The 16,905-nt window shown below is 44.9% G+C and overlaps 2 protein-coding genes across 5 annotated transcripts in view; both read left to right on the plus strand.

Moving 5' to 3' along the window:
* The window catches only part of DNAJC6 (DnaJ heat shock protein family (Hsp40) member C6), a gene marked incomplete at its 5' end in the record, with an annotated part of 41,204 nt that extends 30,571 nt beyond the window's left edge, over positions 1–10,633 (plus strand). For 3 of the 4 annotated variants that reach the window (XM_082287207.1, XM_082287205.1, XM_082287204.1), the window contains 8 exons: positions 254–697; positions 2,110–2,262; positions 3,028–3,096; positions 3,690–3,824; positions 5,399–5,659; positions 6,142–6,287; positions 7,317–7,493; positions 8,413–10,633. In XM_082287207.1, the coding sequence (XP_082143333.1) occupies positions 254–697; positions 2,110–2,262; positions 3,028–3,096; positions 3,690–3,824; positions 5,399–5,659; positions 6,142–6,287; positions 7,317–7,493; positions 8,413–8,514 (1,487 nt within the window). In that variant the 3' untranslated portion in view covers positions 8,515–10,633. The remainder of the gene's footprint in view (positions 1–253; positions 698–2,109; positions 2,263–3,027; positions 3,097–3,689; positions 3,825–5,398; positions 5,660–6,141; positions 6,288–7,316; positions 7,494–8,412) is intronic. The other variant, XM_082287206.1, reaches the window with a different exon arrangement.
* A 1,117-nt stretch (positions 10,634–11,750) lies between these two features.
* Positions 11,751–16,905, plus strand: LEPROT (leptin receptor overlapping transcript). Its single transcript, XM_082287664.1, has 4 exons — positions 11,751–11,801; positions 12,025–12,100; positions 12,908–13,094; positions 14,259–16,905. The coding sequence occupies exons 1-4, from the start codon at positions 11,786–11,788 to the stop codon at positions 14,373–14,375; spliced, it is 396 nt and encodes a 131-aa protein (XP_082143790.1). The 5' UTR covers positions 11,751–11,785; the 3' UTR covers positions 14,376–16,905.

Raw genomic sequence — 16,905 nt, forward strand, 5'->3', positions numbered from 1 at the left:
GCCACATCCACAGGGCTTTTAAACCCCTCCAGGGACAGGGACTCCACCACTGCCCTGGGCAGCTGTGCCAGGGCTGCAGAACCTTTTGGGGGAGAAATTTGCCGACTTTTATTTTAAAAAACAAAATAATTTTAGCCAAATGCTGCTGTGCTATTCTCAGTAGCTTTCTGTTCTGCTTGTAAGCTGATTTTTACAGGACCTTTGTGATGACCAAACTAACAGCTGCCTAATTTTATTTTCAATCATCATTTAGATCAGAAATCTGACAAAAGTAGCTCTCACCCCACCTCAGAGGATCGAGCAGCGTTGGTGCATGAGGAAAGCGAACAGTCAGATGACGAACTCTTGTCCCTTTCCAGTCAGCACAGTAATGCCAGCGGTGACAAGCCCCACGGGACACCCAAACACAGCAAAAAGCAGCAAGAGCCTCCAGCAGCACCTCCCCCTGAAGACGTGGACCTGCTGGGCCTGGATGGCAGCCCCATGAGCAAGAGCTTTCCCTCGCAGCCCAGCGCTGCCCCCTCTAACTCTGACCTGCTGAATGATTTGTTTGGGGTCGGTGGGCCGAGCTCCCAGAGCCCCAGTGGAGCCGCTGCTGAGGAGGTTTTCCACGTGGGGGCACCTGGATCTGTGCAGTCGACCCCGCGGCGCTCGGCAGCTTCGGCGTCCCCGTCCCCGTCCCCGAGGGTAGGAGAAGGTAATGGTGGCTTTGCCGAGTGGAGGATCTCTGGAGGATCCCTCTGGGGGATCTGCTCTTGGCCACCCCCTGCTCATGTGGGGGATCCCAAGAGGCCAAGCAGCTCCTCTACTCCAAGCTGGTGCATCCTCACCAAACCAGACCCTACTGGAGCACACCCAGGGGTTTGGTGGCTCCTCACACCAACAACCACTGGAGATCCTCAGTTTTGCTCTCATTATGTGTCCAGTAATGCTTATGAGGAGATTATGAGTTTAAAAAAATCCTCTCGGGGTTTGGGTAGGCCCATAGCACTTTGAATTTAATTTCTCTTTTAACTTAGGGTGTTTGGAGCTGTGATAGTGATCCTGGACTAGGAAATAGAGAATTTCTGTTTCTTCCAAGACCAGGCTACAGAAGGAATGGTTGGATAGATATTAGGGAAAGGGATCTTTTGAAGGATAAAGCAAACAGAGCAGAGCAAGTGCAAAGAGAGAGGAGAAGAATCCACATTTCAGTGGAAGAAATTGGTCACTTGTGCCTGGAGAAGGTTCCTCTTGCTGTGGCTGTTGCAGGCTCAGTCTGAGAGCTCTCACTCAGGGAAGATTGTGCAGACACATCACATGAGGTGCAGCAACAGGTCAGGAAAAGATTTAGGGATTTATGAGCTCTACAGAGCCAGGATCACACAGCTCAATTATCCCAAGCCAGGAAAGCAAGGATATGAGCTTGGGAGATGAGTGAAGGGTAGTGACTGAGTAGCATCATTACCACAATGCAGAGCTCCTACGGATTGTACCTTTCAGGATGCTTTTTACCTTAAATTTGTTGACAAGAATCTGAGTGACTTCACAGGAGTTTCTTTTGGCTGGGCTTGTTGTGGGTTTCACACGAAAGAGAGAAGACTGAACAAACTGATCAAAAATGGAGTTTGAGAAGAACTGGATTTTTGTAACAAGGGATGCTCTGTAGGAAAGATACCTGTTATTTTCTAAAGCTGTTTCTAAAAGTCCTTTTATCCCCAACATGGATAACCTCTGCCAGCCTTAAATCATCTTGAGAGGAAGCAGGGATGGCAGGAATTGCACCGGGGCAGTAACTCCAAGCTCCACCCTCTACTGGGAGTTAAAACTCCATCTGAAGTGCCTGAGTGCTTAAATACTCACTTTGCCTGGCTCCAAATTCAGCCTCTCTCCTCTCTTTGGGAACGAGAGGTGGGGTCAGTCTGTTGCCATGACCAAGTCATGGGGCTCTTTAAGTCCCCAGGATTTGTTTGGGGTACTGATGCTCTCCAGTTGCTCCCCCACAGTCTCACACTCTCCTATTTGCTGTCTGCAGGTATCAGATTTCCTCTCCCCACAGCAGTGCCTTTCCCCTGGAGCACATTCCTGGTGCACGGTAATGATTTCGTTTTCTCAAATATGTTTTCACAGCCACTGCCTTTGATCCATTTGGAAGTAGCCCCAAGCAAACGGGTCCAGACCTCCTGGGTTCCTTCCTTGGCTCATCGGCTGTCCCTGGGGATCCTTTCCTTCAAGCCACAAGAAGCCCTTCACCAACTGTGCACAGTGATCCCTTTCACATGGGTAAGAAAGGGGAAGCTCTGCCAGGGTGTTTAAATAAACGTAAAATGTTGCTTTGAAATAGAAATGGAACCATTAACTACAAACTGATGCTTCCCATAAAATGACCCTAAACCACAGAAACCCCACGAAACAGGAAAGAGCTTTTTGTCTCTGGACTTAAAGTGTGTTCAGCAGCTGGAGTGTGGTAGGATGAGCTGAGTTTTGCTCAGGTCTTAGACTTAATTAATAGGCTATTTATATAAATAAAAAAAGAGGCCATGAAGAATGTCTGCCTACATATTCCTGTGGTTATGAGGTCTCCTTTGAACCAAACTACCATTAATTGCACTGAACACAGCCATATTAAGAGAAAACACACATCCTTTGGTGATTTTAGTTGCAGTCACCAACCTTCTTTAGATCCAGTACGAACCCTGACCAAATGCACAGCTGAATTTGACTGAAAAGAAGGAATTTTCTTTTCTTTGTTTAGAATGTTCCTTAATTTCCTCTTCATCTGAAAATTTCATGTGTAGCCCCTGTCTGAAACACATTCAGTCATGGATTTGTTTGTGCCTGATCACCTAACGTGTTCCTCGGGTGTATTCCCTGGAAAGTTGGAAGGGATCTTAAAGATCATCCAGTTCCAGCCCCCTGCCATGGGCAGGGCCACCTCCCACTGGAGGTTCTCAGACTTTGTGGAGTCCCAGTGGCTCTTGGTGGGCACTGGGCTATGCTGGTTTTGCTGGGCTACTTTGAGATACTGATACCAATCATTCTGTTTAGCTTCTAGCACTCCAACGGTTTCCATCCAACCAGATGTTTCCAGTGGCTGGGACTGGCCCAACAAAGCAGGTATGTGTCATAAAAATTCAGGGTGGTTAACAACAAAAAATAAACCTTTAAGGAGCTCTGAGACGCAGAGGGAAAATGCTGCCAGTGACTGCAAAGAAAAGGTTCCCTCTAAAGGTTTCCAAATTCAAAAAAAATCTGGATTTGTTTCCTCAAGGGCCCAGAGCAGGACAGGTGAGGTGAGGTGAGGGTGTCCATAGGTTGTTTCATTCCATGTAGAGCCACGGGAAGGACCTGGGAAGTGCTGTCATTCCCGGGATGCCACTAAATGATTGCATGATTCTTTCTAATCTTGGGAGAGTGTGTATGGCCTCCCAAAGTTGCTTCCTGAAGGCTTCTAGTTCTTAAAATATATCCATGTGTCATAATTCCTCTTTCAGTGCAGACAGTCTGGGAACATTCCCGCTGCTGCTCCTAATTGGGAGTGGGTGTGCAACAAGTCTGAGGCTGCTGAGGAACCTGACAATGGTACACTCAATTTTAATAGCAGGCTTCTAATATGTGACTGAGCACTGGGGAAGAGCTGCACTCACATCAAACAGGAGGAAAAATGTTCTTTTTCCTTTTTTATATATACATTTTTTTTTCTTTTTAAGGTGGTCTAGGAATGGGAAGTAAGTCTGCTGCCACCAGTCCTACAGGATCCCTCCACAGCACTCCCACTCATCAGGCCAAACCCCAAACATTGGATCCATTTGCTGATCTGGGAAGTCTTGGAGCGAGTTTAGCAGGTTTGCATCTCTTATTAAAAAAAGAAAATGATAAATTACCAGCGTTCTTTTAGAGAAATAGGCTGAGCAGCCTGGTATGTGTGGGGCCTCTCAACCCACCTGCATGCCAGTGCTGCTGCCAGGCTTTCCCTTCTGCCTGATTCTCTGTAAACTCTCACAAATCTGTGCTTTTCCTGATCCCCGGTCAAAAAATGTGCTGGCAATGTGCAGGGAGCTCAGCAGGCTCAATGGATTGCAAAGCATAACCTCTGATAAGTCTAAACACGCTCTGGCTGAGGATGCTCGGTGTTCAAGTGCTGCTACAGGCCTGGGAGGAGAATTTGGCTCTGCAAAGCTGCTGGGGTTCTTGAGGAATTGTTTCCTTCCAGACTTGACTCATTTTTCTGCTTTGTGAGAAAACCTGGGGAATTAATCTTCCTCTAATTTGCAGTATTATCTAAAGGTGGGGTATTTGCACCTGGCTACAAAGCTTGACTGCTTAGAAAAGCCTTTTCCCCTTGTTTTATTTCATAAAACAATCGGCAAACTGCAGTATTAAAAAGGCAGTTCTGAGAAATTACTGAAGCTTTGCATAAAACCCAGCATTGTCTGACTGTGGTAAATAGATTTTTCTTGCCTTTGTTGCTGCTCTCAGCTCTTTGCGAGCCCTTGTGGTTTGGTGTGATGTTTGTTTTCCCCTTTGCGTCAGTACCAGCATGGGTCTGGAATTAGGTTTCCCAGTTCCCTCTGCTGGATTACAGGCTGCTCTGCAGGAGCAAAATAAAAAGGCTGCCAAGCCCCATGTCAGAGCCACCGAGGTCCTTTTAAAACATGCATTCTGTAGGAGAGTGGTGAGGTTTAAAAACAAATGGCTTGGCATCCTCAGGATATTTAAGCACATTTTTGTTCGTCATGACTGAGTCGAAAGCACTTCATCCAGTTTCCATGACACATTCCCGAGCTGGGAGTTGAGTGTGGATGTCAGTGTGAAATAATAAAACATTGACACTGGGTACCTCCCACAAACACAAACAGAGCCAGAGGAGCATTCCCTGAAGCAATGAGGTGCTGGGACACATCGCTGTGGATGGTATTAATCAGCACAGCGTGAGGAGGTACGACTTCAACAACACCAGCTTGGTGTTGGCACTGGCACAGGCTGCCCAGAGAGGTTCCTCATCCCTGGAAGGGCTCAAGGCCAGGCTGGATGGGGCTCTGAGCAACCTGGCCTAGTGGAAGGTGTCCCTGCTCATGGCAGTGGATAGAACTGGATGAGCTTTAATGTCCCTCCCAACTTTAATCATTCTGTGATTCTGTGTTGTCACCATCCACACAGAGCTGTGGCTCCCTGTTACCTACATCGAGCTTTCCCTGTTTCCCCAAGCAACCTCCAATTCCTCAAACCCTCAAAGCCAGGTGCTGTCCTTTAAAAAGCTCACAGGGCGATGACAGGAAAGTGGAAGGGCAAAACCGATGTTGCAAAACCAAGTTTGTGGCAGAGCTGAAAACTGGGAGATTCTAGCTGGATTCCCTTTAGGGAGGGCGAACCAATTCCCTGTTGTAATTCCCACCATCGCTCCCGTCGTTCTCCGCAGGTGGCCCCTCGTTCGCCAGCAAGCCGACCACGCCGACGGGCATGGGCGGGGGGTTCCCCCCGTCGCCGCAGAAGCCGCCGCCGCAGCCCATGGGGGGCAGCGGGTGGCAGCAGGGAGCGGGGTACGGCTGGCAGGGGGCACAGCCCAAGGGCCAGCCCAGCGTGCCCCACGCCTCCCCCCAGAACAAGCCCAACTACAACGTGAGCTTCTCGGCCACGGCCGGGGCGCAGGGCGAGCGCGGGAAAGGACCTGCTAGTGTTGGTAAGAGCCTTGGAATTCTGCATCCAAAGGGTTGGCTGCCGATATCCCTTTGTTTGGCAGCTTAGGGCTAAGCAAGTCAGTCGTGTTGATTATCTGGTGCTGTATGCCGTCCTAGACTCTAACGTGTGCTATTTAGGAAGTCCTGTATTCCAAATGAGTTTCCAAAATAATCCTGGAAGTGTCCCAGGCCAGGTTGGACAGGGCTTGGAGCAACCTGGGATACTGGAAGGTGTCCCTGCCATGGCAGGGGGTTGGAACTGGATAAACTTTAAGGTTCCTTCCAACCCAAACCATTCTGGGATTCCATAATAATAAAAACAACTTAAAAGTAACATTAAGTAACATCTTTTATGAGAACCTGCACTCTCAATAGCACTGGGAGACTGTTAATGTGCTTAACTGAAGGGTGTATCTTAGTTGGAAAACCAGTGTTAAAAGCACCCATATTATGATAATAACTTCAAATCTTCCTGTTCTTCAAGATTCCAAGCCAAAAGTGTCTGCAGATTTCGAAGATTTATTATCTGGTCAAGGGTTTAATGCTCACAAGGACAAGAAGGGCCCCAAAACAATAGCTGAGATGAGAAAAGAAGAAATGGCAAAGGAGATGGACCCTGAAAAACTAAAAGTAAGCAAAATTCTTGGTGATGTTCTCACGGTCATTCAATGTCCTCAATAGCTTTAAAACTCCAAGGTTACATTTCTGTCCTCAACCACACCACATCAACAATGGCTTGCTCAGTGTCACTGTCTGGGCTGCTGCTCTTCCACAGCACTCCAGCCCTGATTAGCAGGCGCAGCTAATTGAACTAATCCTCTGCCTCATTAATCCTGCCTGCTTTGGAATTCTCTCATCTCTCCTCAATAAATTGCCAAACTGCACATCTCTTATGAAAGGGAAGGGAATTCAGTCTGTCCTGCTCTGTATTTGAAATATGAAACCACAAATTGGAATTACATAAGGAGAGATAACTCAGAGGAAAAGCTGCAGCAAAAGCCAAGCGAAGTTCTAGAAAACAGAATGATCCTCTAAAAATATCCTGGGTTTAGCCTTGTGGAAAGGTTTTAACCTTTGGGAAGAGTGGGACAGCAACCAGGCTGAACACAAACATCAGCCACAACAGCCAGACAGATGTCAGGCCATGGAGGGGGCAGGAGTTTTCCCAGGTCCCACTTTTATCCCCACAAAAGCTGTTGAGCCACTGAAGCTCCAGCTGATTTGGCCTTCCCAATATAATTCTTTTTGCTCTGATGCATTCTTATTTCATTGGGGCAGCTCAGTCTGGAACTGTGAGATCTATTTACCCTTTGGTTTTCACAGTTACATTTTAGCTCTAGCTGAGCTTAGTTTAGGTGTGCAATTATTACCTTACTAAAGAAGCAGTTATACACTTAATTTACATTTTGACTATTCCATCAAGTGTTACTAAGTCAGTGTTTTTAGCAGGGATATTGCTTAAGCTGTATCTTAACTTTCAAGCAGTGATATAAAAATTAATGACAATTAGTGACAGACAAAGGTTTTCTAAAGGTTTTCTAAAGCATGGAAAGAAATTTAAGATGCCCCTTGGGGTCATGGCTATTCAAATGAAGAAACTTTGTCCTGGCAGAATATCTAATGTGAGGCAAAAATAGACACTTACATTCCTTTCTGCAGGTCCTGGAGTGGATCGAAGGGAAGGAGAGGAATATCAGGGCACTGCTGTCCACGATGCACACGGTGCTGTGGGCTGGGGAGACCAAGTGGAAGCCTGTGAGTATGGCCGATCTGGTGACTCCAGAGCAGGTGAAGAAGGTGTACAGGCGGGCTGTGCTCGTCGTTCACCCGGACAAGGTACGGCTGGGCTGCTTCCACCTCGCTGCCGGCGTTGATTATGAAGTGTTGGATGGGATCGCTGAATTTATTGCTGCAAACAGCTCTGTAGAAAGTGGGAGCTCAAGATTTTTGCTGATTTCTGAAAGTTGAGGGCTCTAAAGTCATCCCTGGAAGCATCCAAGGCCAGGTTGGAGCAACCTGGGATAGTGGAAGGTGTCCTTGCCCATGGAACCATTTAGTCTTTCAGGTCCCTTCCGGCCCAAACCAGTCAGGGGTTTTGTGAAACCACTCTCAGCCCCAAGATTGTGCCTGGAACCTGCTGCTTCAAGCAGCAGAAATTCAGAGCTTTAGGCACCCTCACTTTGACCCTCAGCCACTCTGCTGCTGGACAACAGCTTCTGCTAAAGGAGATTCAAATCAAACTCCAGCAATGGAACAATCAGGTTGTTGGCTAGCCGAGACTGTGGCTCATGGTCTGGCTTCTGCAGCAACGACTCCATCTGGGACACTCCATGGGGAGGAGGAGGCTTCTGCTTGTCAGGGAGTGGAGGCCCTGAGAGTCTCAAGGCTTGGGGGGATGTGGGCTGCCCAAGGTTTGCAGGAATACTGATTAAATCCAGGAACTGTGTCAGGTGGCAGCTCTTCCCCTTCCGTGCAGGTAAAACTCCTCTCCCGACGCCAAGGTTACATTTATTATTTAGAAGGTTACATTTATTATGCCCATGGGACAGTGCTTTATCCCACTTTGGGGTTGTCATCTCTGAGGAGCAGTAAAGCCAAGAAATTCTTCAGGAAAGCAGCCCTCCAGAGTAGCTTCTTTTTGTCAAGGAATAAGAGAAAATTCATGGAACTGCTTGGGAATTTGCTCACGTGTCAGCTGCGTGTGGTTGGGTTTGGCAGCTCTGATATCCCTCTTTTCTCTCTGTTTTTATTCCAGGCTACTGGGCAGCCATATGAACAATATGCAAAGATGATATTTATGGAGCTAAACGATGCCTGGTCAGAATTTGAAAACCAAGGACAAAAACCCTTGTATTAGGTACTTTCTCAGTCTCCACTACAGACCCGTGCTAGTGCTTATATAGTCTCTTGTCACAAATGTCACAGATCAACCAAACTCTGGCTGGAAATTCAGAAGTTTCAGAAAACTAAGAGCCTAATACTTATCATGAAGAACAAGAGAAAGGTTTCCTAACACTTGTCTCCAGAATCCTGAGCTCAGAGCAACTCTGGCCACCTGGCTCGCCCTACCAGAGCCACGGGGTTACGGTTTCTGGTAACTTTTCTATTTTATTTTGGATTCCAGTGGGACGAGAGAGAATGCATACTGGGAAAAGGTGGAATTGCTCTGTCTTCGACACAGTGTAGCTGGTGAATTTCCTATTTTTTTTTTTTTTTTTTTGGTGAGATGTGATATGGCAACGCTTCAGTTGAGTTCAACAACTGGTGGTGAGGCCCAAACTTTGATGTACTTTTTTTTTTTCCTGGGTTTGGATCAAATTATCCAATTGAAGTGCTCAGCTGTGGTGTAGGCCCACTCCTAACAGTCACCATTTGCTGCTTAATTGCTCATACAGTGTAGTCTGGCTGAATAGAGCTGAAGCTGAACCCTGGGTTAGGTCAGCGTGGCAGCTGCCCGCTGCTTTTGCATTAATACTGTGCTCCACCTCACAGTCCCACAGTGAAATGTGCAGGCAGAATTCCTCAGCAAGTGCTTTTGAAAGGAAGCAGCGAGTCCTTGATTGAACAGCACCTTGTTGGTTTGTTAAACAGCAGGTTTGGGGGGAAGGGTGAATCCACGCTTGTCCAAGTGAGGAGTGGGCACGTGCTGCGTTTCCCATGGTTCTCATCAGCAGCTTGAAACCATCAAAGAAATATCAACAACTTAAAATTCTGCTGCAAAATTTTAGAAACTTCCCAGTCTCTAGGTAACACTTCCCCTCCCAAGGATTCAGAACTTTTTCCAGCCCACTTGTATCACCTTTATGCCTTTATCAGCTCCAGAGCACTTGGCCAAGGCTCTTGGCAGGCTGAAACCTGTTGCAGCTTCATTTTTCAGATCATGGTGTACAAGCTGTCACGTCGACATCCATAGCCCAGGTCTGATTTCTGAGGTCAATACAGTGCAAATTGATTATCTGAAAAGTTTATATTGGACCAAAGCAATAACATCACAAGGAAATCTCTCTGATGCTGAAGCTGAAGCAGCTTTCCTAGTTCAAAAGCGAGTTCAAATTCAAACTTCACCCCAAATTCTGGTGTTCTTTTGTAGAGTAACTAAAGCTAGCAGTTTATTTACCAACATGTATCTGTATTTGAGGGATACTCAGAAGATGGGCAGGAAATAATTTGTGTTCACTGCCTCAGGAGCAGGTTGCCATCGGATGTGAGTCTTTAAGGCTGGTGGTTTTCCAAGACAATCCACTACTTGTTGCACTTACATTTTCAAGTGGCAAAGCTATTACTGCAAAGACAGTGTGTCAAAGTACATGGCTTTCTGTATAAAACTCATCCTTTTGTTGTATTGGTCCATTATTTACTGCCATTAACGGAAAATGTGAAACCAACACATAGGTCTCCTTTTATATAAAAGACCTTAAGATAATAGTAACAAACTGGATGTTATTTATTAATGTTTTGATCCAGTATGTGCTTGTCTTATTTAAAGAGATAACTGGAATGTGAATCATGTTCCTGTGATTTGTTGGTTTATTGTTTCTCATTCACATTTGTAGATATTGTGACCTATGCCTATATAATAAAAAGGATCTCATTACTATAACGTACTTTTTTTAATGATGAAAACCTCATTAGCTTTGTATCGAGTTTGTCATGGCACATAACTCTGGATACTCATCCATTCACAAAATACAAATCCATCATTAAACTTTACCAAAAAAAACCCCTTACCCCACTTAAGCTTTGATTACTTCCATCCCTAATGTTTTTATGGATGCATGAAAGTATTAGGATGTATGTATATCCAAATAGTTAACTAAAAAACCCCCATTCTTGTCATATCTGGTAGTGACAGAGGTTATCAATGTTCAGGTTTACTGTTTGACTAAATTATTGTAATTTTTGTAAATACGGTATATACTCAATGAAATTGTGACTGGTCTAAAACATTTGTATATACATTAAAAAGCTCAAATTAACATTCAGGTATGTTTTGTGCTTGTGACCACAAGGTTCAAGTCCTACATCTGCTCCTGGGCGAGGGGTGGTGAGCCCTGGCTGGGTCAGTATTGTCACTGTAACACGATCGTTCATGACCTGTCATTATCCACAGGTTTGCCATTCCAGGTGCTTTTCCCAAATTAATTGGAAACAACGTGGCACTGCTGTGCTTGGGCTACTGCCTTCAGAGACCCGCAGCCAAACAAGTCAGCGAACCCAAAATCTTCACTTGAAGCATTTAGCAGATTAAGCCTGTTTTAAAAAGCCTTCTTGGCTCAAAGTAATGAAAAATGCGAAAAAATGTGGGGAAAAAAAAGGGGAAGATATAAACTAAGAAGAGCTGAGAGGTAGAGAAGGGAGGTATCTGAAGAAAAGCTCCCTGGGGCGGGGTAGCGAAAAGGCTGTGCAAAATCTCCCTCAGAAAGGCTTTTCTTGGGACAAAAATGCTGTTCTTGGGATAAAAAGGCTGTTCTTGAGGCAAAATGGTTCTTTTTGGGGCAAAAAAGGCCGTTCCCAAGTTTAAAAGGCCGTTCTTGGGGCAAAAAGGCCGTTTCTTAAAGGCTGTTCTTGGGGCAAAAAGACTTCTCTTGGGTCAAAAATGTGAGCTCAGAAGTGCCGTCTCAAAAATCGGAGGCTTGAAAAACACCGCTTTTAAAAAAAGAGCTGTGCTTTTCTTCGTGTATATTAGCAGAAGGGGAATGATACAGACCCTGAAGCGCGCGGATCCATCTTTTGGGGTGAAAACAGAGGTTTTCTTGAGTACCCACAAAACAGCAATGACTGAGGGGCGGGGGCTCTTTAAAGCGGTGTTTATGGCTTCAAATCGCGGCTGCGCACAAACATACGTTTATTACGCACACACATGAATTCAACGCACACATATATGCATTAATTACACAAACACAGGGGCTATCTATTAAAACAAACACATTCGTTTATGGGGGTTACGCGCGCGAACCCCCAGCCCTCAGCCGTCCCCTCAGGACGCCCCGCCCCCTATCGCGAGCGCGGGCGTGGCGGGAAAAAGCCGCGCCCGCTCACCGCCCGCCCTTTTAAAGGCTCGGTCACGTGAGGCGGGAAAGGGGCGGGGCCAGAGGGCGGAAGTCGCGCGGTGCCAACGGAGCCCGGACATGGCGGGCGTGAAAGGTACCGGGGGCTCCCGCTGAGGGAGCGCGCCCCGGGCAGCGCCTCAGCGCGGGGGCGGGCGGCCGGGAATGGCGGGGAGGGATGCCCGGCACCGGGGGAGGTGGTACCTGGCCCTCGCTGAGGGATGTCTGGCCCCCGGTGAGGCGGTTCCCGGTGCCCCGGGAGGGATGCCCGGTGCCCGGTGCAGCGGCCCCGCCTCACCGCCCGCCCTGTGCCGTTGCAGCTCTCGTGGCCCTTTCCTTCAGCGGAGCCATCGGGCTGACGTTCCTCATGCTGGGCTGCGCCCTGGAGTACTACGGGTGAGCGGGCCGGCGCCTTTCCCAAAGCTTCTTCTGTTTAAAATCCATTAATTAAGGTGTTTCTCTCATTTAATTGAGCTGTTTGGCTCCTCCTGCAGCCCCCCCCCCCCCCCCCCCCCGCTTCCAGGCTTTTGGCACGTGGCAGTTTGTTGTGGTTAAACACCACTTCCTTAGCCGGTATTTGCATTTCCATTATTAGAAAAAAAGAGTGCGAGCAGCTCTGCGCTGCCTGAGGAAAAGCGGTGCCGCCTTGCTAAGCAGGCGTTTTAAATCTCACACAAACATTCTCCTTAGTGGCCTGGTTTTTTTTGAACAACCCTCCTCCTCCCACAAGGTTCCACTTGGAATGTCCCCACCCACGGCAGGGGCTGCGACCGGATGAGCTTTGGGTTCCCTTCCAGCCCAAACTGCTCTATAATTCCGTGGTTCTGTGTCTGTAACACTTCAGAAAATTGCGAGGAGGCTCACGAGAGCTCTGACGCAGAGATGACATGCGAGGGTGTGCCTGCTTTATCCCTGGAGTTTGGGGAAGCGGCTCCTGTCCTGCTGCAGTGCATTTCCTGCTCCCTCTGTGGTCACAGCTGAATCAGCGAAATGATGCAAAAGTAAAATAAATTAACATTTTGTCGTGTGAGAGGGTGGATGCTGTTCTACCGCTGCAGGGAAAACAAGGTGGACTTGCCCCATTTTGGGTGGAATCTTTTGATTAATCCACTTTCCAAGCAAAAAAATAGAAGTATTGCACTACGTTTCTGATTCAAGTATCTATTTTAACTGATTATGAATTTCTTTCTTCCCCCTCCCCAGTGTGTACTGGCCTCTGTTTGTGTTAATATTTTACTTCATCTGCCCCATTCCCCACTTCATTGCCAAGAGGGTCAGTGATGACAGTGATGCAGCCAGCAGTGCCTGCAGGGAGCTGGCCTATTTCTTCACCACAGGAATTGTTGTCTCTGCCTTTGGATTTCCTATCATCCTTGCTCGGGTGGAAGCAGTAAGTCCTTGCTAATTTTTGTTCTCAGACACCACTTATTGGATATCATCTTTAAATGCACTGTGAATCCTGCTTTCATTTCGTTACTGTGTTGTCTCCAGGTGAAAATAATCCACTGAAATTTTCCTTTTTGGCCTGAACAAAGGACTCACATGACTGAAAAGTTTTTAGCTGTTCTTTTTCCTCTCAGACTTGTTTTGCTCCAGCACAAGATAATATCTCCTCCTCCACCTCATGCTTCTCTGTCTCATGACCCTTTGCACCACTTCTTGCTCCAGCTGCCTTATTTTTATCTTGGAATGTCTGCTTTCTCTATTTAGGATGCTGCAAACTTGGGGAATGGAGAGTGTTAGGAGTTAAAAGGCCAAGCTTCCAGAGCTGCCCTTGTGGCTTTCAAAGCATTTCCCAAACTTTGGCCCCTCAAAGCCTGAGGAAACTCTGCCTAAGTTCTTTCCTCTTTGCTTTCTGAACTGCTCTGCAGTGCTGCGATTTTGGTCACATTTGTTTGAAAGGCAAAGAATTTCCCCCCTCCCACATCATCCCAACCACTCAGTGATGTTTTAGTGTGTCCTGTTGGTTTTCCCCTTTGCTTTCAGTCCTTTAAATTTTGTGTGCTTGCTCTGAATTTATTTGTAATGCCCAATTTCCCTGCCATTTTTATTTTGAAATTGTGGCCCTGGCAGCAGCAGAATGACCACGAGAGGGAACTCTCATTCATGTATTTTAAGAGTAAATGCTGCTTATTTGAGTAAATTTAGTTGTGCAGCTCATTAAAAAAAAAAAGCTGATTACATTTAAAACCATGTTTTCCATGCCTGTTACTTATTTAAAAGGAGATCTTTTTATTTTGTTGCATGGCAATGAAAGGAGAGCAGTAATTTCACCAGATTTCTCTCTGATTTAGGTGTGTTTTAATCATGGCAAGTAATTATTTCCTTCTAAATCCTAGCAGTAGCTTGGCTGAAGTGTTTATTAGTGATATGAGTGGCTTCTAATTGACTAATTAGTCACACAAATTGAATTATTTATTGTCTTTCCTGCTTTTAGCATCTTTCTGTAGTATTTTTGGTTTTTTACTATTTTAGTTGATCTAATGCCTAGAAATAACTGCCCTGAGCATCTCTTCCAAGAACTGCTTTGATTGTTCCATTTCTTGCATTTCAGATCAAATGGGGAGCCTGTGGCCTGGTGCTGGCTGGCAATGCAGTCATTTTCCTTACTATTTTAGGCTTTTTCCTTGTGTTTGGCAGAGGAGATGACTTTAGCTGGGAGCAGTGGTAGGAGCTCGCTGTGGTGCTGGTAATACTGAATATTTTACAGCCTTTCTGCCCTGCTCTGTGTGTATGTACAGATATTGTAACGTGTGTGGTGCACATCCACGTGGCTTTACATGATCACTTCATAACTTGCTTTTAAAATGCACTTCAGCCAAAGGGACAGTGCTGACAGTTGGCTTAAAATAGTCACTCAAATCTGGGATTATTATGAATTTATCCTTGAAGTTTACAAAATATAAGCAGTTTTACCTGTTTTTTCCCCACTCTATTTGCATTAATTTTTGGTTTCATTTTTGTGTCATTGATCCATTGGTCACTATTCCTGTTGGGTTTTTAACCATATAATCAAAATAGAACAATATAAAGATTATCCTAATTGGTATTGTTAAACTTGATCAATCTTTCTGCTTTAATTGAGTTAGCATTTTCTTTACATCTCATTAATTGTAATTTGAGGGGATTTTCCTTAATGACATAAAGCCAAACATAAGTTCTGTGAACTTTTACTCCCTAATGAAAGCAAAAGAAAATAACCCTGGTTAAAAATCCTTCCACTTATGTTTATTTAAAGATAATTTTCTCCTCACAAAGATAACTCCCTGTGCCTATTCAATGTAAAAATTGTGGATTTATTTGGGGAATAATATATTTTAATGCATCTTAAAGCTGACATGACTTCTATGAAGGTTCACAAAAGGAGAAACTACCCTCAGGACACTTAAAATCACAATTTAGTGTTCAACTCTATTTTTATGTGTGTAAAATGCCTGAATTGCTAAGAATTGAGTGTTCTGCTGGGTAAGATTTCTTATCTCCTCCTTGCTTTTAAAACACACTTATTCAGCTCCTATTTTTTTGTCTGTAAGAAGGTTGTTATTACATTAAAACACTATATTTTTAAATAGCATTATCCTAGTAAACATTCATATAATCACACTAAGAAAAATAAGTTTTATTACTTAGTTTTGTAAGAATAGAGTGAAGCTTCAGTAATTAATTACATGAACACTCTGAAACAGGGACAGAAATCATTCTGTGGTTCCCAGTGATGGAATATGGTTCAAGCAGGAATGGAAAACTGAGTTTCAGGAAGGTTAATTCCATGTTTTCAGTGGAAGTTTCAGCTGTGTGAGAGGGAGCTGTTGAGTAGCTGTATTTTATAGTGCAGGGTGTCCAGACTGTCTCCTGCTAAAAGAGGAATTAACATGAAAGGACACTTTTTTCTGGATGTTAATGCTCCGTCCAAGACATAGCAGGATAAACTTGTAAAGATCCTGGGAATAACAAGTTATCTTGGTGTCTTCTTCCTATTTTTGATGCAATCTGTTGGATCCTACTCCTAGGGAAATTATTTGTTTTAATGATAAACCAAATCTTTCAGATTAAACATGACTTCCATGTTTAAATCCTGCTTTGGTTTTAAAGAAGTTGCCTTTTTTCCCTATACAGTGGCATTTTTCACTCGATTAATGAAGTAAAGCAGTGAAATAAAACCCAGTCAGTGCCTGATGATAAATTCCTAATGCCATTGCTAACAATTCTATTAAACTCCTGTTGGATCAGGATTGCATTCTGGGATGGTTTTACTCCATTTATGTACCAAAGGCTGCAATAGAAATCTACAAAACTACTCAATTAGTGGTGGAGTTTTGGGGAGGAAAACTGAGATTTAATTTTTCCTTAAAGTGAATCCTGATTTGTGGGCTCTGTGGCAGTGTGTGAGTTCTCAGTGGGACAGGGACAGTGAACAAGGACAATCTAAAATGACCAGGAGGACCAGAAAGTGCTGTTTTAAGTTGCTTTTTGCCAAATTCTTCCATTGTACTGTATCCCATTTGGGCTGTGGTTGGTGGGTACCTCATGGATGTTGAGTGGAGAAGATCAATGCTTTTTTTATTATTATTATTATTATTTTTCTTTGGAAGCAGCTACGTGCACTAATCCCCAATGTGAACTTCATGCAGTTTTCACATGGACTTTACATTTAATGTTTAAAATTGTGTTGAACAGTGTTGAAATCATGGAGATCTCCCTTGACCTCTGTAAAAGTAAATTTGCTTTGTTATCAAATATGGTAAAAAATAATATTTCTGTGGGGTTTTTGTCCAGAGCTTCGCTCCCACTAAGCTCTGATGGTCTGTACTGGGAATTCTGTCCTATCCCTCCAGTAGCAGTACTGTGGTTTCTCTGAAATGGTTGTCCTATGTGGAAGTGAATACTGTGTATCCAAAGTGCCTTAATTTCCACACAATGCTGATTTTTGTGGATGCACCTCCATGGCAATATCACTGTGTGTTCCATAATCAGCTGGAAATCTGTGGCTGCATTTTCCAAAGCTTCCTTGTCAACTAATCCTGTTTCCTGTAGTTGGGAATGCAGGGCAGCTTTTGTACCTTTTGTAAACACTGTTTTTATCTTCTGTGATTGCCGTATCCTTGAGATCATGAAGTATTAAAACATGGACATTCAAATATATTCTACTTTTCTTTCCAAGTTGCCTACTAAAACTGACTTCTGGAATTGTCTAATAAACA

The sequence above is a fragment of the Coloeus monedula genome (assembly GCF_965178545.1).
Source record: "Coloeus monedula genome assembly, chromosome: 9".
NCBI lineage: Eukaryota > Metazoa > Chordata > Aves > Passeriformes > Corvidae > Coloeus > Coloeus monedula.